General features: G+C 37.0%; 4 protein-coding genes across 7 annotated transcripts in view; 1 reads left to right on the top strand and 3 right to left on the bottom strand.

Annotated features, from left to right (window-relative positions):
* Window positions 1-559, bottom strand: part of LOC111431925 (glyoxylate/hydroxypyruvate reductase HPR3-like) — a 2,062-nt gene extending 1,503 nt beyond the window's left edge. The window contains exon 1 of the mRNA XM_023068652.1: window positions 37-559. Within this exon, the coding sequence (XP_022924420.1) occupies window positions 37-498 (462 nt within the window). The 5' untranslated portion in view covers window positions 499-559. The remainder of the gene's footprint in view (window positions 1-36) is intronic.
* A 1,155-nt stretch (window positions 560-1,714) lies between these two features.
* Window positions 1,715-2,728, bottom strand: LOC111431817 (probable carboxylesterase 8). The gene has a single exon (XM_023068520.1). The coding sequence runs from the start codon at window positions 2,726-2,728 to the stop codon at window positions 1,715-1,717; it is 1,014 nt and encodes a 337-aa protein (XP_022924288.1).
* A 67-nt stretch (window positions 2,729-2,795) lies between these two features.
* On the top strand, window positions 2,796-6,321 carry LOC111431924 (cytochrome P450 704C1). 3 transcript variants are annotated; one of them, XM_023068651.1, is made up of 7 exons: window positions 2,796-2,871; window positions 3,727-3,945; window positions 4,239-4,454; window positions 4,525-4,827; window positions 4,898-5,218; window positions 5,601-5,804; window positions 5,926-6,321. In XM_023068651.1, the coding sequence occupies exons 1-7, from the start codon at window positions 2,845-2,847 to the stop codon at window positions 6,124-6,126; spliced, it is 1,491 nt and encodes a 496-aa protein (XP_022924419.1). In that variant the 5' UTR covers window positions 2,796-2,844; the 3' UTR covers window positions 6,127-6,321. The 3 variants fall into 3 exon arrangements, with proteins under 3 accessions (XP_022924419.1, XP_022924417.1, XP_022924418.1); XM_023068649.1 differs by lacking the exon at window positions 2,796-2,871 and having other exon boundaries at window positions 3,552-3,945; XM_023068650.1 differs by lacking the exon at window positions 2,796-2,871 and having other exon boundaries at window positions 3,624-3,945; window positions 4,525-4,815.
* Window positions 6,322-6,535: 214 nt separating this feature from the next.
* LOC111431920 (BEACH domain-containing protein C2) overlaps window positions 6,536-23,969 on the bottom strand; it is a 29,885-nt gene continuing 12,451 nt past the window's right edge. For both annotated transcript variants that reach the window (XM_023068641.1, XM_023068640.1), the window contains exons 9-32: window positions 22,770-22,851; window positions 22,061-22,393; window positions 21,115-21,677; window positions 20,599-20,683; window positions 20,215-20,409; window positions 18,377-18,922; window positions 18,147-18,290; window positions 17,529-18,005; window positions 16,007-16,146; window positions 14,258-14,327; window positions 14,040-14,123; window positions 13,580-13,636; window positions 13,373-13,441; window positions 13,185-13,271; window positions 12,981-13,097; window positions 11,972-12,121; window positions 11,789-11,873; window positions 11,588-11,708; window positions 11,292-11,388; window positions 11,098-11,211; window positions 9,190-9,559; window positions 7,630-8,402; window positions 7,388-7,510; window positions 6,536-7,119 (exon numbers count right to left, since the gene is read on the bottom strand). In XM_023068641.1, coding sequence (XP_022924409.1) covers window positions 7,042-7,119; window positions 7,388-7,510; window positions 7,630-8,402; window positions 9,190-9,559; window positions 11,098-11,211; window positions 11,292-11,388; window positions 11,588-11,708; window positions 11,789-11,873; window positions 11,972-12,121; window positions 12,981-13,097; window positions 13,185-13,271; window positions 13,373-13,441; window positions 13,580-13,636; window positions 14,040-14,123; window positions 14,258-14,327; window positions 16,007-16,146; window positions 17,529-18,005; window positions 18,147-18,290; window positions 18,377-18,922; window positions 20,215-20,409; window positions 20,599-20,683; window positions 21,115-21,677; window positions 22,061-22,393; window positions 22,770-22,851 — 4,960 coding nt within the window. In that variant the 3' untranslated portion in view covers window positions 6,536-7,041. The remainder of the gene's footprint in view (window positions 7,120-7,387; window positions 7,511-7,629; window positions 8,403-9,189; window positions 9,560-11,097; window positions 11,212-11,291; window positions 11,389-11,587; window positions 11,709-11,788; window positions 11,874-11,971; window positions 12,122-12,980; window positions 13,098-13,184; window positions 13,272-13,372; window positions 13,442-13,579; window positions 13,637-14,039; window positions 14,124-14,257; window positions 14,328-16,006; window positions 16,147-17,528; window positions 18,006-18,146; window positions 18,291-18,376; window positions 18,923-20,214; window positions 20,410-20,598; window positions 20,684-21,114; window positions 21,678-22,060; window positions 22,394-22,769; window positions 22,852-23,969) is intronic.

Raw genomic sequence — 23,969 nt, forward strand, 5'->3', positions numbered from 1 at the left:
GAACGGAATTGGAATCAAATAAAAGCCAGTACTAACCTTTAATCCGAGAGGAAAATCCCCTTTCGTTGACCGAAGCCCTTGCCTCACGAACCGATCTCCCGCCGATACTTTCCTAATAACGTCGATTAGTAATCCAATCGCCATATCGGCGACATCTTCAGAGAACACATTTCCTGCATAGGCAATAGCCAACCCACGCCGGCGTAATTCCGGCAAATCCAAGTGATCGACACCGACGCTGGCAGTGACCACGAGCTGGAGCGAGGGCAGGCAGTCGAGAATGGCGGATGTGAGTTGGACAGTTCCACCGCCTCGGATAAGCAAGGCTGTGGCGGATTGGGCATAAGAGATAAGGAATTGGGTTAGAGGGAGATTGGAAAGCCATGGTTTTAGGAAATGGAATCTGTTTGGGAATTGGGATTCCAGATATGGGAATACCGGAGGCGGACCTAGAACCAACACTTGAGGAAGCTCGTTCGCCTGATCTTCGGGTCCCATTCTACCATTCTACTATTCTACTTTTCTCAGAGTGCTGCAGCCTCTGCCTCTCTTAACAAATTCTCTATTTATAATCAAATAAATTATACGTATATAAAAATGGTAACCTAGAGGGTTGGTGGTTGAATAGCTATGTTACTTTGACTTTGCTGGCAAGAATATATCTAACCCAAGAAGTAGAAGGGGAAACCTAAAGGAACAAAGACAATGTTGAAGCAGTGGCCGACATTGGACAAAGGAGCCAATTTTGGCAAGAAGGGCAGCCGGAAGAGTTGGTTGGCGAAGAGGCCAATGCAGCGTCCAGATTCCAAAGGTAAATCTCTGTAGAAGGTCGATAGGTTTCTCGAGATTCTGTATATTTTCGATGGGAACGCTTATGAGAATTCTGAGGTTAGGATTTATACGAAGGATAAAGGGTTGATTGGGAAGAAAATGAGAGAGGCTATATTGACCAAGGAGAAACTGATTACGTTAGAGAAGGTGAGATTGTATGTACAAAGTACAGCAAAGGGTGATTTGGAGGTAAAAAACCAACCGGAGTGGTGGAGAAGAAGATAGGAGGGGATTTAGAAGCCATTGAAAATAAAAGATCGAAGTTGCTAAACAGTAAGAAATTCTCTACCATAAAAATATTTGTCAAGACCAACCTAACTAAATAGTGGACTAAAGTTTTTCATTTATATTCAAATAAATTAAGAGTATATGAAAATAGTAATAAATAAAAATAAGTAATCATCAGAAATATTTACCTATAATAAAATACTAGATAACACTCCCCACTCATCCATGACTTCTTTTTTTAGTTAGCTAATAAAAGAAATGTTGGTTTCCACTTTGGACAATTTCTTTCCCACTGAGCATGCCCAGTAGGTCCGTAAATATTTAGATCTTACCTTCCTGAACTGAATTTCTTATTGAAGGGTACGAATGATTTACCTTCCTGAACTGAATTTCTTATTGAAGGGTACGAATGATTTACCTTCCTGAACTGAATTTGTTATTAAAGGGTACGAATGATTGAAGGGGTGAGAGAATGATAAAGGAAGTCACAAGTAGAGGGAGCAAGAAAATGAGCTGAGTGAGAGTAAAGATGGCAACAATAAGTTGGAAATTTCTGATTTGAAAAGGTGGATATAATTTTATTTGGTCACCCATACAAAAAACTTGGATACATAACCAGATTTTATTGGCTTTCTGTGTGGGTAACGGATAAGCATCACTCCAAAGAAGCATCGATGAAATCCTTCACATCATCCTCAAGAATTTGGAGTTTGGAAGGATCAAATAGGTCAACGCCATGATACCCTCCCTCGCGAAATCTGGCATCCACCTTCACCCCACGTGCCTCAAGCAGCTTCACGAACTCCTTCTGCCTATCAATCAACGGATCCCCAACATGCCCTCTCACCAAGCACCTCTGCAGCCGTCTGATCTTCTCTTGATGCGGACCCTCCACCGTTGGATCGCAAAACCAGTGATCCCGATCACAACCCTCCGGTAGCGCCAAACTCCACATTAAATCATTCACCGACAGCGGCAAGATCCGATCGTTCACGCACCGGAGCTCTGATTCTGTCCGTTTAATCCCACCGAAAAACGGCTGATTATAAATATGCCCCACGATTTTAACCGGCGAGAGATCGGAATCCAGTGCTCGCAAAGCTGCATAGAACGTGATGTTCCCGCCGGCGCTAGTGCCGAGCAAAAAACACCGCGAAAAGTCGGCACAATCTTTTAACCACGGGTCGCAATCGCCACCGTGGATTTGATTGGCCTGGCGGCAAAGCCAACGGAGGGCTTCGAGGGCGTCATCGTAGGCCGCCGGGAGACGGTGTTCGGGGGCGAGGCGGTACTCAAAGGATACGATGAGGGCTGGAAGATGAGCAGAAAGGCGACAACACGTTTCGTGAAATAGCTGTGTAGCTGCGCTGAATAAAATGAATCCGCCGCCATGGGCGTCGATCAAAATGGGAAGTTTATTGGTGGGATTTTGGGGGATGTTGTGGGGCTTGAAGAGGCGGATGAAGGTGTTGTTGGAAGGGTTTAGGGGAATGTCTTTAGAACAACATGTAGAAAGATTATTGGTGTTGGGAGTGGGGGTTTCTGTTGGGGGTACTGTGGGTAATTGGTTGTGTCTGGTTATTGAGCCGTCTGGGTTGAGCTTGATGTTGAGATGCTCGAAGGGGTCAATAATGGAGGCTGTCGCAGTTGCAGAGAGGGATTCCGCCATTGAAGATGGAGAAAAAGGTGAATGCTTGGTTGGTGGTTGGTGGTTGATTTTCGAAGAACAATTATTGGGTTCGGTGAGATGACAAAATGGAATAGTCCAATATAAATGGTTTTCAAATGGGTTCTTTTTCAACCCAAGATCAAGTAATTCACTATTTGAGTGGCAAGGAAACTTCTTATATTTACCTTTAAGCCATTGCTTACAAAATTGAAATATATTTTTATTTTATTTAGCGTTCTCATATTTAATAATTTTCTTTTAGTTCAAACATTATTGAAAGTTTTAAAATTAGGTTTTTTTTTTGCCAGATAAGTTAGCTGCCGTCATTAATGACACGTGCTTCCTATCTGTATTGTTTCATGGTATTTTATTGGAAAAATTAATTGCTACTTTATCAGGTTTTACTTTGATCAGGGGTATTTTTGTATAAAATATTATTTTGAATTTTATACTTATTTGGTTCGTTTTAGTTGCATATTTTTAAAAAGTGATTATATTATATCCTATTTACAAATTTTAAGCATAAATTTTACTCACAATAAAAATCCTTTTACATAAATTTATAGCTACATTTGAAAAAAAATTAGTACTCTCCCATGGATGGGAGTTGGCATTATCTTTAGTACTCTCCAATGGAATCATATACATTAATTGACTTTTAAGGCATTTGAATTAATTGATCAAATTTTATGTTCAACTAACCCTTTTCAAAAATATCATAGGATAAAATGGAGTATAACCTTAAAAATTTAGAAATAAAAGCTGACTAAAAATAATAGTATTTAGCTGTTTTTTTTTTTTTTTAAATTTTAATTTCCGTGTGCTACTGTCTACTGGAAAATCTTTCGAGCTTCCTATTAAATTGGCCAAGCACTGAAGGCATTCATTTCCACAGCTGAATGATTTGTTCAGTGGCTACCATGGTTGCTGCGAAATTTCTGTCAAACCCCATTTCAGTTGCAGCTTTATTGCTGCTGATTTCCATTGTTGTTCGGCAGATTCTAGCCCGAAAGCTGAGGAAGAAGAAATATCATCCAATTGCAGGCACTGTCTTTCACCAGCTCCTCAATTTCCACCGGCTGCATGATTACATGACTGATCTCGCTCGAAAGCATAAAACGTATAGGCTTCTTGGGCCCTTCAGGAATGAGATTTATACTTCTGACCCACCAAATGTGGAGTATATGCTTAGAACCAACTTCGAGAATTTTGGCAAGGTATCTCTCTGTTTCTAAACCCTTTTTTGTTCTTTTTGGGTTACAATAGTTGGAATCCCTGTATGGACATTGCATTTACCAAGGAATGAGGTTTTCATCCTAGCTAGACAGGTAAAATTTCAAATAATGGAGGGAGCTTTTGAATTTAGTGGTGATTTAACATAGTATCGAACTAGAGGTTTTGTGCTTGAAGTTGTGACATCATTTTTTCTCCCTTTTGTATTGTTGATGCTTCAAACATGATGTTCTTCAAGGACCATGATTTTGACTGAGTTCTGCACCATTCTATTTAGGGGTCACATAACCACAGAATTCTCAGGGATCTTCTTGGTGATGGAATTTTCACGGTTGATGGAGAGAAGTGGCGTCAGCAGAGAAAAATTTCAAGCTATGAGTTCTCTACAAGAGTTCTAAGGGAATATAGCAGTGTCATCTTTCGGAGATCTGCAGTTAAGCTAGCTAAGATCGTGTCCAAAGCTTCTACTTCGGGTCAAGCAATTGATATTCAAGTAAGTCAACAATCTGCTAATGATTTCAAACACGGGTCAGCTTTAAACTCATTCAATTACTTGTTTGCAGGATCTGTTTATGAAATCAACCCTAGATTCAATATTCCATGTCTCATTTGGAATTGATCTAGATAGCTTGCATGGAGTAAATGAAGAAACGGGCAAGTTTTGCAATGCTTTTGAAGCATCAAGTACAATGACACTATGGCGATATGTTGATGTAGCTTGGCCACTCAAGAAGATTCTGAATATTGGGTCAGAAGCTACCTTAAAAGAAAACATAAAGATTGTTGATGAGTACATATATAAGCTCATTCACAACGCACTCGAACAAAGACAAAAGTTAGGCGACAAAACTTCGGTAGATGAATTTGTATGTTTGTTTTTCTTTTAAACTTATATATGGAACATGACACTGATTCTTCTGTGGTATGTGAATTTAGATGAGAAGAGAGAACATAGTTTCGAGGTTTCTGCAAGCGGAAACAACCGATCCGAAGTATCTAAGAGATATTATTCTTAATTTTGTCATAGCTGGAAAGGACACAACAGCAGTTACCCTTGCTTGGTTCATTTACATGCTTTGCAAGCATCCAGCAGTGCAGGAAAGAGTTGCTAAAGAGATTGAGGAAGTGACGAACGTTGAAGACGTTACCGATTTTGCAGAGTTTGCTGCAAGATTGACTGAAGAATCTCTAGAGAAGATGCAGTTTCTTACTGCAACTATTAATGAAACTCTGAGACTCTATCCTGCTGTTCCAGTGGTAAGGCATTTCCTCCTTAAATTTGAACATAGTCATTGCTTAATTCATCAAATAACTCTCAAGTAATTGCACTGACTTAACAGTTTACCTCTTCAAATAATGTGTAGGCTATGGCAATTGACTTTGAATACTGCTCTTTTGATGGGAGTGAAAGCACTTAATTAGTTCTCTTTCTGATCATCTTTGTGTTTTTTTAATTCTCATAGTCACTTATAACCATTTGTTGAAATGCTATGAACGGGCTACCGTCTTTACGTGATTATCGATATTAATTAGGCGAGAAAATAACATGACAAGAGATCTTTTACACTTATAGTGTATTAAATCACCAAATTGAGCAAGTGTTGTAAGTTCTTGGCTGAACGAATGGATCGAATTGCAGGATGCGAAGATTTGCTTTTCTGATGATACACTACCAGATGGATTCAGTGTAAGGAAAGGAGATATGGTGTCGTACCAGCCATATGCAATGGGTAGGATGAAATTCATATGGGGTGATGATGCCGAGGAATTTCGACCAGAGAGATGGTTAGATGGAGATGGAAACGTCCAGCCTCAGAGCCCTTTCAAATTTACAGCCTTTCAGGTATGTGAGATCCATGGAACACAAATACTTACGAATGATTATCGTGTTTTTTTCCTCTTTCAAAGTGATTTTGAAATAGTTAAATTCACTCCAAAACACACCTGATTGTCATAATGTACAGGCTGGGCCACGCATTTGCATGGGAAAAGAGTTTGCTTACAGGCAGATAAAGATTATGCTATCTGTATTAGTGGGCAGTTTTAAGTTCAAAATGAGTGATGAGGAGAAAATTGTGAAATATCAACCAATGATCAATCTTCTCATAAAAGGAGGCCTGCAAGTTTGTGCCACTCCTAGATCTCCCGACCACTTCAATTCCTAAACCTCCAAGGTATTATCAACTTTGGCACCTCATTTCTTTTCCTTTTTTAACCTCTAAAATAAGATGGATATCATGTTTGTAATGGTCGTGGAGTCGAAATTTTAATCTATATTTACTGTACTCTGTATTATTGAACCGACAGTATAGTTTCAATAGTGTCATAAAAGTACTTCTTGGCCAATTAGTCAGCAAAAATAGTGAAGGCTCATTATGAACACACCCAAGTTGGGTGGAAAATAATGGAATTGCTGCTCTTTGTTTTCCTTTTCTTTGCAAGCCGAAGCTTAAATTATAATTGCACCCTGCTTTGGAGAAGTAGCAGCGTCACATTAGCATACCCAGGATTTGGCCCTTTAAAAATTTGGCTGACATGTAAGAGTTAGTAACATAATAGAATAGAATATACAAATAATGGAAGAGCTCTTGGTCATTTACTTCTCAAATGAAGAATGGACAAAACTGGAAAGCTCAATCTCAAGCCCAGTGCCTAAGGCCTCACAATTTCAACAAATAGTGACATACGTACAACTTGATCCCATAAAGAATGGCCCCGCATGTAACATTCTAGTATCTAGAAGCTAATGTATATTCATAAGATTTGGGGCTAGTCTATCACATATTTTACAACGTGTAACCGACAAAGGGCCAGATTTTGGACAGCAAGTGTGAGGACTGGAGTTACATCTCAATAGCAACGACGACGACGTGATATCTCTATATAGCATGAAATTAAAGAGGCAAACCTATCGAGCATAGGGCCTCGGCTTTAGATCTCCTTCCACTCCGTGCTTGAGAGAAAAAAAAAAAAAGAGCAACAAGATATATCCATCGACGTTTCAGTGCTAGCAAATATATATGATGCAGAATTTGTCCACCAGCTATACAAGTATTGAACTCTTTTGTTGCCGCAGAAGGCTACGATTTTATAAGAGGGCTGAGTCCCTCACCTTCCCAGCCAATCTTCAGCATTTGATCTACGACTTTCAAGCTCAACTGAACAGAACAATGATAAGAAGTGTCAAACCAAGATGGGATTTTAAAAGATAATAATCTACACTCGTTTTCATAAAGTTACACAGGTAGGTTAATCTGTTTGATAGCGATATTGTTTTTAGTTTTCTGCTTTTAACAATTGTACTGTTTTCTCATAATGTATTGACTACAATGTTCACTTCACATGGTCCCGAGAAATTGTATTAAAAGATGGGGAAAAAATCAGGTAGAATTATTAAATAGCCATGGAAATATGGAAGATTCTTACAGCGGGATCAGTGAAGACTATTAACTGCATATCTGCAGTTGACACCAAAAGATTTGTGTTGTCTTTATTTAATGCCAGCGCAGTGATATCCTGCCCTTCTTTGAGTTGCAGAGTATGGAAAACCTGTAGGATAAAGGTACGTGCATCAAATCATATTGGAAAAGTGTGTTATGGCAGTCATATAAAGTGGAAAAGCTGAGGACAGAAATTAGGTAGAGCTACTTATTTCAATTTAATAATACCTTCAAAGTATGCAGATTCAAAAAGCAAACAGAAGGAACCGGAACATCTAATCTCTCGTCTTCTGAAGTTTCATCAGGTGTGAAGAAATCCTTGGACTTAAACTCCCAGTTATTAGTGGGGGTTCTATTGTTTTGGGCGGATGAATTTATTCCAATCAAGGCACTCTCCCCATCAACAGATATTTCCATACAACTGATGCTGGAAGAGTACGGAAATGGTGCTCTAGCAATTAGATTTCCATTCAGAGTAAAGGTTGAAAGAGTACATTGTGATTCGTTCCAAGTCAATATAACTCCCTCGGAAGAAAGGCTTACAGCATGGGCCTCTATACCAGCCAACCTTCTGATCAACCGACCTCTTCTGATGGAATGTATCAAAACATCCGATGACTGGGAGCATGAAACAACAATACCAAGATCTGAGTTCACACAGCAGCATACAACTTCACGGTGGTGACCCCGAAGAACATGTATGGGACCCTCAATTCGATGCTTCCGGCTTTTGTCTGCCAATATAGAGGATAAATTACTACCACTGCCTGATGTGGACATGTCTGTCCCCATGGCAGTTTCTGACACGGCACTTGAACGACTGGTTGACAATCTATGTAATCTCCAAATTAGCAAAGTGGTGTCACGGGATCCGGTGACTAGATAATTGCTATCATGAGAAACACTGACACAGGTTACCGGTGCACAGTGCCCATACGCAGTTTCCAATGTTCTTCCTCTATCTGATGATATTAGCTTCACACTATTGTCAACATGTCCGCCTATTTCCAAAGAAAAAAATAGGAGCTAGGTAAACTATTATAGAGAATACAAAGACGAGTATAAAACTAATCATATATGCATGCCTTTGAATAATCATATGAAAATATGTCCTGAACGAGGAATTAGCTACTTATGCAGTAACAGTTATTCCTTCGTCATCCTTCATCTTCGAACTCAAAAGTAATGGTTAACTTAAGTTAGCTATAGAAGTAGAGATCACACAGAAGATGTTTTCATAGCAATTGAAGTAGATTATGACTGATATAATTTTCACCTATGCTCTACAATCTGTAGGGAAGAAATACTTGGACATGAAAACACTAGAAAGTTAACCTGACCATTTTTTGTTGTAGAGCTTTTCCTCGTCTTAAAATTTCCATTAGGAAAGTTTTTTTTTTTTTTTCTCTCCTTTTGTTAGGGATTGATAGGGAACGATAATGACATTGATATCAAGAAATCACAAAAAAGTGTGAAGGTCCTATCAAGAGGAGTATAAAAAACTGCTCCATTAAGCTCAATGGGATGAAAAACTACGATTACAAAATGGAGTAAATTTTCAAGTGATAAAGATAGGTATAAACTCGAAGAGAGGTGAGATTTATAATCATGTTATTTATAGGTGTATAGATGCGAGAATTCCTTTCAAACCATATAGACCATAAAAAACCAAAATGATGTTAAGCTCAAGGATCCTTTTTTCCTTCTCAAAGGGATTTTTTCGAAGAGAAGTTTAAAGAGGAGAATTAAAGGATAAAGTCGTAGATAGATAATTATATAAATGCTTACCAGTGATAATGTCTTTGTCCAAAGTAATGGAAACAATAGACGAGCTCCTGATTCCAGATGCAGCATATGCTGGTGCCTGGGGAAATTGCCACTCCTCGGCAGCAGAGCCAGCCTGCCCTTTGAACATACGCATGAATGTTCCACTGGTAGAATTCATTGAGGCCTTTCCATGTTGAAAGAGGAATGGTGCACCCTGGCCATCAGGTGTGTTGGGTTGCCACTTATGCTGTGCTACATGTGCCGCAGGTGCATTTATGTCAACAATAACAACAGTATCTGAAGTTGCATGAATTGCAGCTGCAGGTAGGTTGCAGCGTTCTGGGGTGGGAACAGAGTATGATCTGATATCCTTTGGGTTCCGAAAGATTGTCTGATATGAAAATTTTATTTAAAACCAATGAGTACATGTCACATGAAAAAAGTTTTAACTATGCAAATTTGCAATATTCACATGAAAAAACCAACGAGTATGATCTGATATCCTTTGAGTCCCTAATGCATAAGGGTACTTCCCCCCAATATTCACATGTTAAGATGCATATATGCACAACAAAGCCATGTGATGGTTTAAGGAAAAGAAATCTCAGACTTGACACATATGGCAACATCATCACATCTTGATCTAACCACAAGAAAACATATACTTCAACGAACACAGATGAACTAATTATTCTCAGGACAATGATGTTGCTATTTTGGCTATATTAAAGGATCACATGTTGATTTCTAGTGTGTTTTTGGTTTTTAGGATATCTCTTTCTTCTTCTATTGTAAATTCCCTGGCAATAGAATAAGGTTTCAGCCATAGTCACCCAAACATTAGAATAGAATACCTTGTACTGAGGACGAACAAGGATTACACCAAGAAATAAAGATACAACCTAAAGGCCATGGGAGGAGAGGTCCCCCCCTCCTTTTGGAATGTTGTAAGCAGAGTGTCATAGCTCTTTCTTCTCCTTTGTTTCCAATTCTCAATTATTAGAGTTAACCACTTCCCTATTTTCAGCCAAATCCATTTTTGAAAGTGGACACTGGCACTTCCTGTCTATGAGCTTTATAGAGTCCAGAGGCAGTTGCACCCATCCTCTAGTTGGAGTAGCATCCTCCAAGAACTTGATCCTATATTACCCCAGAAAATTGATTGAATTGTTTATTGTGGTCTGGCTTTAAAAATAAAAATTTTGGTTTTGGGAATACTTTTATAGCTACTTAACATCAACTTAAACCAAGTAGGCCCCACCTACCATTTGAAACCTTAATATCTTCTTGGCCTGGTATTATCACTTCTATAAAATGTTATCTACCAAATGGACCACGTCCTCTTTTCACCACCTTCAACAACCCAAAAAACACACCTAATATGTCTTTCAATACCATGCGACACTTCCAATATGCAGATTAAATTGTGAGCCCTTTTGACAGAATTCATTTTGTGTCGAGTTTCTTCAAATGACCCAAACCTATTAGTTATTTTCAACATTCAGTCTTATATCTTTTGTCCAACCCACTTTGATTTGATAGAACCCACCCCCGTCAACAGATGTAAGACCTACCCATGCTCTACCCTTTCCTCCTCTTCCAATGTCCCAGGTAGATGGATTCCAATTATTTTATTAGCCTAGTTTCAAAGATTTTTAAAAATCAGCTTCGCAGTCTCTATTTTCAAGGAATTTATTATACCACATTTTTTTTACCAGCCAACAGTGAATTTCCAACAATGTTCCAATAGCTAGATCCATACTCAATAATGATTTCCCTGAATCTAGTTTGATAAGAGTCGATGTGTATTATTCGAGAGAACTCTCTCTCTCCCACGATTGTATACCCAACTCTAAAAGGGTATGCTGACACATAGAATAACAGATGCATGTACATTATCAGAATTACCAACATGATATTTGCTTATACCTGCAGATGGAGGACATCAGCTAATGGCTTCTTCCTCAAATGAGGCACAGTTAAGAGTTGAGACGGAGTTTGACCAAAGTAGGCAATTTGATCTTGTGTGGCACGTTGTTGTACCTTTTTCAAATAGGGGAAAAAACAATTTAACATAAATCCTGATATTTGAAGGAATAAAAATGTAATGAAGATGAACATACAGGGTCAGATATTTTGTCAATATCAACCGTCCCCTCATAGGTAATGTAAAAGAAGACGTTATTAGCCAAAATAGCCTCTCTGCCTCGTTGCTTATACCTGATTCAACAAATCCTTATAGATGTCAGATCAAACAAAAACAGCACAAAGTAAAAGGAATTCGCGACATTGTTACCCCTACCAATTATACCAACTTACAAACACTGAAAATCAAAGGAAAAAACATCCAATAAACAAGATTTAAAAAATAAAATTAAAAAAAAAAAAAAAAAAACCTTCATTGAAGTAAACAACGTACCCAAAAATGAGATCAATCCACTCATGCAAATGTGCTGATACATGCTCACTCTCAAGAGCCATCCGATGTTTGTGAATAAAATCAATTGGATTTTTAGCCCAAGGAGGGAGTCTGACAGAATCTGGCAGGTTGAAATACATCAAAACAAGAAACAGACTGGCTTAAGAATAATCAATGAGAAGTACACTCATTAAGGATTACCAAGGTTCTCCCCTAATTGAGTGGTGCCAAAATCAATCGAGTTTTCATTTGTTAAGATCTCAGGAAGATAAAAAAGCTCTGGAACCTGCAGGAAATAAATGTAAAAAGTAGATGAATTCTTAAAACAGATCAACAATAACGCAATATATACTGAGAAACAACACTCGTACTTGACGAACTTACTAATTCCTTCACATCACTCATATCTTCCAGAACCCCATTCCAAGTACCAGAAATATCTAAAAACATGCGATCAGCATGATCAAATTTTCCACCTTGCAACTGAATTGAGAGAGTTGTAAATGGTTCAACTCTAAAAAGATAATACAACACCTGCAAGAGAAATAAGAAAAATTCAGATATAATTAGTATGATCCAATTGATTTGATAGAGATGTACAAATAACTCACAGAAGACGAAGTGACTGGCTTTGGAGTAAAGCAAAACTGGGGAAAATACTTTGTCCATAACCATACAGAATAGCAAAATAAACAGAGCACAATACCATACAATGGGGTCTCAATAGAGACAAGGCTAATTCACAAAATACAAACTAACACTATAAAAAAAAACGAAAAGATAAAGCTGTGATTGAATTAAACAAAATAAGTTAAAAATTTTCAAAGGTATTTTTTTTCCTGAATACCCGTGCAACTCCAACTTGATCTAATATTTTTGCAAATATCTAAAGTTGATAAATTGATAAATTTTTTCAACCAGATTTAAACAAGTGTTCGAGGAATCAATAATAAGAATCAACAATAAACATAAAGGCTCAAACGCATTCCAGAGAAAAAAAAGTAACAGGGAGAGCAAGAACATGTCTCTACTTTCTCTCATACACTTGTGAAAGAAAATTAAATTAATAATATTCTATCCAAAATTTTTAAATAATTTTCTTAATTTCTTGAAAAGAGAAATATCAGGCCAGCATCATCATAGTCCCTTAGGCTCCACATAAGGAACTAGATACATTAAATAATTTGTTATTTAAGTTTAAAAAAACAAGTCTTTCAGAAAATGATTCTAGAAGGCCAAACTACGTGTTTTTAAACTCCTTTTGGAGTTCAACAAAAAAGGGGAAGTAATGGCTTGACCAATTGAGCTATGTTCAGGTCAGCAGTTTAAAACTACTTAGAAACAAAATGTGCTAAACAAAGAGAACCAAATGGTGATGAAATGGAAAACGTACAGTTCCAGCACTTGAGTAATGTGAACCATAATGAAATTTCGGGATTACTGGATCCTCAAAGCTTGAATATCTCTCTTGGAACTTTTTAAGGCGATCTGCATTCAGTGCACCGACAGGCTGCAAAAAAAAAGTGAGGCTTCATGGTTAAATAGACAGCCTTCCAACGTTGAAAAAGAATGAACAGAAGAGTTTGAAGGAGAGAACCTTAGAAAGATCTCTGAACGAGGAAGAATCAGAAAGATCTAAACTCTCTGAACTATAATCAGAAAGAACCCATGGGAAAACTGGATACTGAAAGAAAGCAATTTTTAGTGCAATATATGTGTACATACATATAAATATATATAATATATATATATCCACAAAACAAGAAAATTGTCCAAATGACCTACCTGGGTAATGTCATTATAACTACGCCCAGCCAGGGTATTGAGATGCATTAGATATTCAAAATTGCTGATCTGCAAAAGATACCGATTTTTTAGCTATCTTTAACATGCACGTTCAACTTGTGGGATCCAAACATAAAAGCTGTTTCCTTAAAAAATATAAAAACAAAAACCATCATGATATGATGGTTATTCCAACTTAAGTCATACCTCCCATCTAGCCCAGCGCTCCATAAGCTGAGTTCTCTTGAGAAGTTGTTCGGGCCTCTACAAAATGTAAATGAATCATAACTACTGTAATACAGAAAGTAAAGCAGATAAAGTTCTTCATCTTTATTCTATCTGTGAACACTCATGATACAAGACCAACCACCAATCATCTGATCAGATTCCTCACATGTCAGTCACGTGTACTGAGATCATATTGATTGATATCATGAAACAGTTCTTTTATTAGGAATCTGGTAATTAGACATGATATCGATTAAAATATTGGATCAGAAAAAACGTGTAAAAATTTGAAATATCTGTTGAATTTTATGTAAGATGCATGCTACAGCCATTGCAGTAGTGCCAGGAGAGAATGATTTATCTGTACAATAGTCAATGTAACACACTGCACACATAGATGCAGAAACTTAGCCGAAGTTATAAGAACTGAGATATGAACCTGAGTTGCTAGATATACATCATTCAGATGAGGAGGTCGCACTTGAACAATTGCTCTATACGCATTTTTCCGTCCCTCAGTACTCTTAATAGCAGAAAAGGACATACAGGAAAAAATTATCAGTCAGATTCCACTGAAAGGTGATGGGGGCAGAGGAGCAAACAGGGAAAAAAAAAAAAAAAAAAAAGGAAATGCAAATAAAGGCATGTAGAGTCTACCCCGAAATCAAAAAAGTAGTTTGATCTATCAACCATAAACAGTTCAAGAGCACTTCTTCTTAGGAGATACCTGAAACAGGAAAGTAGAATACTGTTAAGAAAATATAATAAAGCACGGTTATAAAATAAGTCTCAAGGTAGATGTCAAGCTTCTGAGAAGAGAGTGATATGAAATAAACGCAGCACTGTAGGTAAGGCTACCAACTTTTTCGTACTGAAATTGTTATTCCAACCGTTGTTATCGTTAAAAAATGTACATTGAAATTCAATATGAAACTTGTTAGATTTCTAAACAACAGCATTCGTATTATCCAGCTACAGACTACACCAACTCCACCAACTGTGTTTGTTTAGGATGATGCATCAGGTTCATGTCAAGTTGGCTCGTCAAGTTATAAAAGTAGAAGGGCAAAAATAAGGAACTTCCCCTCAAACTAAACTAAATAATAATAATAATAAGCTATCCAACAAGTGTGAGTACGATGAAAAAAATTCTCTAAACAATAATACCATTTAAAAGATAGGGTAAAAATAGTATCTTATGGATTGAAAAGAAAAAATTTCTCTAAAAAATTCTTGATTTCCCTACAATTCAATGATCCCAGAATACAGGTATATTTCCACAAAATGTACTTCCAATTGAAATTAAAACCAATAAGTGTGTCGATTAAATATCTAACTACATGTACATGTTGCACTGGTTGACATCAAGATTATAGCCATAGATAAAGGACCAAGTTTGGAAATTGAAGGTCTCCGCCTTGTGGAAATTATTCTTTCTCATGGCAAGTTTACTTGGTCAAGAATTGGAATAGATGCATATCATTCCTTGCTTGATAGATTCTTCGTATCAAAAGAATGGGATGCTATTTTGTATAATTCACGAGTCTCCAAACAATTATTATTGGAAGGGCTTTATGCTGTTAAGATGGGTCCTTCAAGGTTTCAAGGAAGTGGATATTAGATCCTCCAGGAGAACTTTCAGTCAAATCATTAACAAGACATTTGGCAGCCTCTTCTCTTATACAAAAACAAGTGTTTTCAGCTTTACGGAAGTTAAAAAACCCTGAGAGAATTACTATCTTATATGGATTATGTTCAGCCTCAGTACTTAGGAAGCAAATTCAAATTCAAAGAAAGCTCCCAGCTTGTTCTCTTGTGCTCTCCCCCCTCTTAGCTGTGAGGATGGGAGGATTTCTGCATATTTTATTTGGAATGCCGGTTCAGTGGTTTTTCAAAGGGCAATGTTCTTCAACTTTTTTATTGAGTTTTCTACAGCTCGTATCTCAAGATCATTATGGGTGCACGCAGTTGAAGCTTTACTTTCATAATTGTGGCTGGAGAGGAATGTAAGGATCTTTCTTTACTTTCATAATTCTGGTTGGAGAGGAATCAAAGGATATTTCTTTACTTTCATAATTATGGTTGGAGAGGAATCAAAAGATCTTTCTTTACTTTCATAATTATGGATGGAGATGAATTAAAGGATCTATGAAAACAAGCACTTATATTGGAGCACATAGTAATTTAGTGGAAGCGTGGAGAATTTAATGCTACGGATGACATGCCAAATAATTGATCAAATTAAGAATTGAAGGACTAGACTGTACCTACCAAAATAATTCGGAGAAATTTAGTAATTTTTTCTTAAAACTTGGAAGAGTTCTATATCAAAGAATTGCTTAAAGAAATTCAAACCAAGGAGAGAGAAACTAAATATAGAGTATGATAAGACTGTCCTAACTTCACCTTCGACTATGAATCTGATGGAGGGAAGACATCATCCAGGTCCTGTCCTTTTCCTGGTCTTCTTTTGGTTTACAGCTGGAATCCATTGTTGTATTGAGATCATTGCTATCAACTATAAAATTGATTCTCCTTGTTGTGACCTGCAAGCATGAAATGTCCTTTAAGCTTAAACAAGAATGGATAACTTGTAAGTTATAATAGGACAACGATAACTTATAACATGGGTAGTGCGGGAAGAAAAAACTAAAAGTAGAAAATCATTTTGTAGACAAATTCTATGAAATTAGATTAGGATGCATCGGATGGAGCATGTAATTTGGCTCGTTGGTGCAACCACCAAACCTAATAACAAAATTTTCAGTGGCCTCTTCAAACTCCGAGATAAGATCTCTTGCTCAATAGAGTAAATAAACCTTCATCCTTATATTAGATTTTCTGATCATGAGCTGAACTATAGCTTTAAAGTTCTCATTCTAAACCATGGAAGACCTTGCCTAGCAAATTTCTTTTGAAGTTTCTTTTGAGAACGACATCTAGGGGCGGGAGATCCAAACTTATCATCTTTGATAGATGACATATGCCTTAACTAGTTAAGCCATACTCAGTTTGGCAAATTTCTTCTAAATTTGACACCCTTTCCCCCATTATATTTCTCAATAAGGCTTAAACGGTAAAGAAACTCAACAAAAAGTTACCCAAAAAATTTAGGTAACTATCTCAATTCCCATCCCAAATGCTTGAAACTAGCTCTCTTCTCATCCCAAATGTTTTCACCAAAACTTCTTTATCTTGAACCTTAACACAAATATTTTAGGAAAAGAGTGCACATGAGGATGTAATCTCACCCATTTGTCATTCCAAAATAAAGTTTTCTCCCCATTTCCAACACTATAATTGAGAAACAATGAAAACAAATGGAGAAAGTTTTGAAATAGTCTTCCACAAGTTGCAAGAACTTCTCTTCCTTTAATGAACCTACCAGGTTTCTCCATGCGGTAACTAACAGTAATATCAACTCAAAGTTCCCATTTTTCTTAGGGAACCTTCCAAAGCCACTTCGCAAGCAATGCGCTATTCCACCTTCTCACATTCCAAACTACAACGCCTCCTTTTTCCAATGGTAAGGCATGACTCCTCAATTAACTAAACGACTAATATTCTTAACTTTGCCACCATCCAAATGAAATCTCTTAAATTTAAGTTAATTACTAGAAAATAATGTATTAGCATTACTTTGTCCAAATGTCGATATTAAATAATTAATTAACTAATCAAAACTAATGTAAATTAAGAATTAAAACTAGTTAGTCCATATCTCACTCCTGTTTACTACTCAACTCTCTGAACTAAAATCTCACTTTCTGGTAGAATAATTGAAGCACGTTTTTTATCCACGGATAATTATTACCCAAGTTTTAAAAGTTAAAACTACAAAAACAAACAGTGTTTATATGCCTATGGTAAAAATTCTCATAAGCTGTGAAAGAAATGAGACCATAAGAATTTCAAACTAGGACCTCACCTGGAAGGTTCCTTGTATAACCTTTAGTGGCCGGACCATTGTTGAAGGAAGCTCAAGAATAATTCTTTCATCAAGCTCGCTAGGAACATACCCTGGCGCAACTGGTGATGAACCCTGAATTAACTCTTGGTCATTGACAAGTTGTGTATTACTAGACTCTGCAGACGCCTGGAGGTTCTGCTCAGATGTTTCAGTCAACTTTGAGTTCACAACACTTTGTTCTACATCATCGGCCCTACCATCTAAACTATCAATTTCCATTTGTACATCATCATCGTTCACTGCCTCTATAGCTATTGCATCTGCTGCTAATATAGAGGCATTTGATGAGCTCAATGCATCTTCCCGATCTTTCTTCAAGTCAATTTGATCCTCATAATTTGCAGCAGCACCACAATGATCGGACCCTCTGTAATTCCTCCTCAAACATCGCCTCATCCTGGAAGAACTTTCCATCAAGTCTAGCTTCCAGAAAACCTAAATCAATATTTAAGCATCAGTGACAAATGCAGTCCAAAAAAGTTGTAGCTAAAGACAAGGCATGGTCCCTAAGATCAGTATGAATGCAGTAAAATGTAAAATATTAAGCTTCACTTGGAAAAACATCTCATAACATACACGTGAAGGTTTGGGAAACTGTTCCCCAATTGGACCAAAGAGACATCTCATTTCTATTAAGTAATGTACTAATTTCCTCCATGCACGAATTCCTTTGCACATGCGATGATGATCAATAACATCAACTTGAGCTCGCCTATCAACCTGGAGAATCAAAAACATAAACAAAGCCATTGTACCCAGGGACAAAACCAGAAAGAGGAAGAGAGAAGTAGAGAAATGATATTGACCTCAGATCGCTGGATGTTCCTTGCTAAAGCAAAACTTGCTACAAGGACAGCAATGAATTTATAAGATAAAGCATTAAAATCCTTCCCGTATACTGATTTTGTGTCAAATGGTTGCAAACATTCCATCCAGGCAACTGCCATAGCTTCAGAATTATTCCATCGCTTTACACGGTCCCTGTCACTAGCATTTCTCCTCTGTGCTGATGTGGCCATGGCCACAGCACTGAGACCCCTTCCTGAACCAATCTTTGCATTACGCTCCAAATCACGTGCAGCTGCCAAGGCAGCTGCTTTTGCCGCAGCCTTGTCCTTCGGTAAAGAAGGTGCTCTGTTCGGCATCTCCAACGGTTTTTGAAAGCTGGAAAATGTATGGAGCCTAGTTGTTTTCCTCTCAAGCAAGGAACTGTCACGCCGTAGTTGTGATGTTGTGACAGGAGCTGTAGTTTCCCCACCAGAGGCACCAGCAGCAATCATTGCTAATGCCATGGCCGCTGGGGGCGATGCAAATGCAGCAGCCCATGCTGGAGCGATCATGGCAAGAGCAGCCTGACAGAAATGAAATGAGATTATGACAACATGAAGTGATATCAAATCAGAATAAATTCCATGAAAAGCCAAAGAGAATTGCTCTCGTTACATCCCTATTTGCAATGAAATCTCATTTAGTAAACACTAGAAAAACTCAAACAATAACAGAACAAATAATAATAGTTTTTCATGCCCCGACTCCTGAGTGGGGAAAAGAAAACTACTAGTGATAAAATGAAAATAATCAAACATGTTAATATATGAAAAGAAGAAAATACTCTCTTGCATAGGTCAAGTATAGCAAACAAAAAGATCACTCGAAAGAATGATAAGATTGTTTATCATTAGCACTGGAGGGAAAAATAATTGGTGTATCTATGTTTTGACCAATGAATACATTCTGAAAATCTCGGGAACTTGCCAACTAAAGGCTAACTAAAAAAATACATAGAACTCAAATATTTCTTCATTAAAATCCAACTAAAGGTTCTGACACATAAAATGCAAAGAGGAAAGTCTAACAAGACAGTACGTTAATCTAATCAACTCCTAAATTATATCTAACTTTCCTAAAAGGCTTACTTTGGCGTTCATTCTCAACCCTAACTAAGTGCAGCTTAAGTTTCAGGGGTCTTCACAACCAATTCTTACACAGATAACCATCCAGAAATTTCTCAATCTTGCAGTTCCATATATTTTTTAACAAAATAATAAATGTTTCTAAAAGAAGCCATAATTCCCGTATATATATACTTAAAGAAAGACGACGACGACGACAAAAAAAAAAAAAAAAAAAAAAAAAAAAAAAAAAAAAAAAAAAAAAAAAAAAAAAAAAAAAAAAAAAAAAAAAAAAAAAAAAAAAACCACATAAAATAGAAGGGTAAAGATGAATAACACGTGTTTATTTACTAATTTTTTAATGAAACGCATGAATAAAAGAAAACCTCGGGCACAAATGTATAGATAATGGAACAAATTGTTCTTAAAAAGCTTAAGAGAATGTTACTAGGACCAGGGGCAAGGGAGCATATTCTACGAAACAACAGTCTACTCCTTTGCATTCTCTAGTTTTCTTTTTCTTTTTCTTTTTCTTTTTTTTTTTTTTTTTCCAAACACAAGTAAAATGGTTCAAATGAGGCATCTAGCTTGAAGAGCCACAATTAGATATTCCCACAGAGAACGGAATTTCAGAAGAAAAATTGGAAAACGTTGAAATTGGTAGCATTTCATTGAAAGAATTTCTCTTTGTTCTGAAAGAAACAAGGTACGTAACATCTTAAGACTGTTATCACTAAAAATGTTCTGAATACCTCTATTGGCAGGGCATCAGCAGCCAATGCCCGGTCATCAACAGTTAGAGGATTCAAACCATCTGCGGTGGCGAGCTCATGAATTCCAGCCAATAAAGGGCGCCATCTCCTCAAAATGGCAACAAACGGAGGTAAAATAGCCTCAAGGTACTGTTTTCGAAGAGGATTTCTATCTTTGCTCACTGAATGCCAAACCTGTAAGATAAAAATTTAAACAAGGCAATGTAATAGAGAAATTATTGAAAAAGAAGAAAAATACAAAACCAAGCAATCAAATATTTCCATCACGAATTCTTGGTCAAGCAATAATAACTAAATATTGCAAAAGATGCAGACAAAATGAGTAAAACTAAACCTCGAAGAATAATTATTCTCATCACTAACCTCAGAATAGAGGACACAAGAAGCAACCAACACTCTCTGCCTCTTGGAATCAGAAATTGGCATGTTAAGAACAGGTGAAAGCACACTGGCCACAAATAATGTCAGTTAGATTCATCATTCTGAAGGAAAAAGCACTAGATAAAAAGATTGCAGTGGTGAGGCTAATTATAACCCTGAAATATGTTCTGGATAAGAGAAAATATTCTTAATAGAGAAAAGACCTTAAAACTTCATACCAACTATTTTACACTACACAATCCACCACTAATTGAAAATAATTAGAGAAGTGGGAACTGTCAGATTGTCTTTGCTTTAATTAACTTACAAGAGTGGGTCTAGGAGATATTGGTCATTCACGTTGAGAATTTTTTGTATTATAAAATAATTCAACATTTGAGTTATTTGTGTCATATTGATCCAAAACTATCTTCACCTAATCCATCTCAAATTCCCCATTTAAATTGCATAAGCTGAAATTTACCAACATGCTCCTAAGAAAGCATTCTGTATTTATACCTCCAAAGTAAAGCTGACCGTGGTTTTCTTCCTTCTGGAATTCCATCATCGAAGCTTATATTTCTCATGAGTATACCATTTTCACCATCATCATCCTCCCTCATTGAAAGAAGCACCATTCGGAGCATGCATAAGAATGGTTGGTCACTATCTAACAACTGGTAAAGTGCAGACATACCCCCCATTCCAGTACCTGATCCTCCACCTATTCCAAGGCCACCTCCGAGTCCTGATTCATCCAAGAGTAAAGCTTGGAGCATGGCCACAGATTTCTTTATCAGAGGAAGTTCGATCCAGTTCCCACTAGAATCTTTTTCCAAATACCTCCAAGATTCCCATCCACTGCCCCCACCACCCAAGAGAGTATTATCTGAAGGAAGACCAACACCATACCATAACCGACTCCTATACTTCCAACCCTCAGATAAGTCTGTTGCATAGCTACCATAAGATACAAAAGCACATGAAACAGATTCATAAGGTTCGGCTGCTGCTGCTGCAGTGAGACGCTCCATCACCACAGAAGAAATTTGCCCATTTGCATCGGCCATTGAAGCAAGGACCTGACTCAAACAATACCAACATCAATTCAAAGAATCTTAGTCTACCAAGGAAGAAACAATGAAAAGAATAAATATACAGTTCATTTCATAAACTTGCCAGCTTGTCTAAAGATAAATTAACAATGCTCAAGAAAACACACACTTTTTTACCCAGGGATCCCTCTTTTGTAGTCCACTACTCGGAAATTGGAGGACAGCGACAAGAAGGATAAAAAAAAACATATGTTCAAGCGGCTAACTTGAATACAACAGAATTGGCCAAAATGATAAAAATAAAAAATTATAATTATAATAATAGGAACGTAACATACTTTAAAGAAGAATAGATAGTAAATACTATTTAGATGTCTGCCTTTAAAGTTAATAAAGAAACTTAGACATACATCAATAGGGAGTCCACTAGGCGCACTAGATATTGATCCACGGATACTCGCAGGTTCTTGTGGCTCTTTGCCACCAATACTGGTCAAAGAATTTGCGCGGTTATTCAGCGGAGACACTAGTGAAAGAGGAGATGTATAACCATCTCCAACACTTGAAGCACTTGATAATTTACTCTGTAACCGCAAATGATCCTCAACAAGCATCAATATCACAATGGCATTTTCCACCAAAGATACAGAAAGCTGCGCAGCATTTTCTGCTTCAGCTTTAGCATCTTTTGGTGATAACCCCTCAGCTGCCACACCAGCAGCTGCTGCAGCAATAACTTGAGTCTGCCAGTAATAAACTAATATTATGATAAATTGTACAAAAGAACAGAGAAAAGTAAGAGAGCCTAAAATTACGCATCCTCCTACTGAACAGGTTGAGATATTTGGCAGATGTGAGAGATTAGTAGGCTAAAATGCAAAGGAATTAACTACAAAAGAAGAAAGAATGAAGCATAAACAGAAATTCAACATTTTTCTTCTAATGATTTAAAATAATTCAAATGATTCAGCTTTGCTGAACTTTGGTTAATAGCATGATGAAGATAGGGACGGCACATATCATACTTAAAAACCAAACAGGGATAAGAATGAATGTTGTGACACCACATCAGATTATTGCATGTTTCGAACTGAGGAAACCTCCAAGAAAGAGAGCTACCTGAGCCTGCAATTCCCTCCCAGAAAAGTCCAGCAAAGCACCCAATAACCTTCTTTTAAATATCGGCAATGATTCTTCGCGTCTTCAAATAAGAAGAGATTTGCACAAAAAAGATGAAAGTTGCAATAAAAATAAAAATAAAAATAAGCGACAGAAACTATTGTCAAATTTATGTGAAGGCAGATAATGGAAGGGAAAAAAAACTTCTGCATAACTTGCCAGAAAGAAGCTATGATTATTACTAGACATTAAATGCACTAAAATCCAAACACCAAGCAGAAACACCTGCTGTCAAAACAAAAAATAATACTGAATGGAAGTGGGGGGAAGGGAAAATTTTGACAGATAACTAAACTTTCTTCACTGCAAATTTTAAAGGCACGGAGAAGTGTTCTGTAAAGCAGACACATGAAGTGGAAAAAACCATATACTCCTAATTGAATAAAAACTCCTCGTAAAGAACTTTTAGTTTCAATTCAAACACTCTTAATCTTCAAATTGGGGATCTCTGGAAACTCCATTTTATGAAACTTCTGAGAGATCAAAAAGAATGTGGATGCTTTATGGTAGCGACAGCTAATGCAACATCAAAGAGAAAGCTTGTGACTAAGTTCTTTAATATGCATGTGTGTAGGGAACAGAAACCGAAAATTTATTTTTAAAATAAAAATAAAAACTTATTGTCTTTTCTACTAACAGCATCTGTTAAATGTTGGTTAGAAAGAAAAGTGGCATATAAGTCTACCTAATTCCTAGCTTCTCCTAAATAAGATGCTGGTCAAATTCCACATGTTTCATTGATCATGCCAAACCAGCTAGTGGATCATTCAATTTATATGTTCTAAGTTGCAAATTGGAGGCAAAAGGCTTGTTTATGTGATCATTCAATTTGTCAGACTCATAATCTTGGCCGTAGAAGTTCTCGGCTTCAGGACAAGAGGTGACCATACTTCAGTTTGCAGACTTAGAGAGGTCAAAGTGAGAAAGAGGGTTTATCATGTGGATGTGATTCACATATTTATAATCTTTTATTTGATAATTAAGGCCCAGCTTTTGTATCAGCTCAACGTAGAAGAGTATATCTAGTATTCTTCCTCGCAGGCACAAAAATGCACTTATGATGTGACTATCAACAATCGAAGTGAAGATAGTTCAACAGATCTGGAAAATAATCAATCTGAAACCATTCACTTTTCTTTC

This window comes from Cucurbita moschata, unplaced genomic scaffold, assembly GCF_002738365.1.
Source record: "Cucurbita moschata cultivar Rifu unplaced genomic scaffold, Cmos_1.0 Cmo_Scf00037, whole genome shotgun sequence".
Classification (NCBI taxonomy): Eukaryota; Viridiplantae; Streptophyta; class Magnoliopsida; order Cucurbitales; family Cucurbitaceae; genus Cucurbita; species Cucurbita moschata.

Bases quoted from the DNA above. Each gene is read 5' to 3' on its own strand.
- LOC111431924 (XM_023068649.1), top strand. From the start codon at position 3,628: ATGATTTGTTCAGTGGCTACCATGGTTGCTGCGAAATTTCTGTCAAAC. The intron at 3,946-4,238 runs GTATCTCTCTGT...CATTCTATTTAG, and splicing joins ACTTCGAGAATTTTGGCAAG to GGGTCACATAACCACAGAAT. The intron at 5,219-5,600 runs GTAAGGCATTTC...ATCGAATTGCAG, and splicing joins TCTATCCTGCTGTTCCAGTG to GATGCGAAGATTTGCTTTTC.
- LOC111431817 (XM_023068520.1), bottom strand. From the start codon at position 2,728: ATGGCGGAATCCCTCTCTGCAACTGCGACAGCCTCCATTATTGACCCC.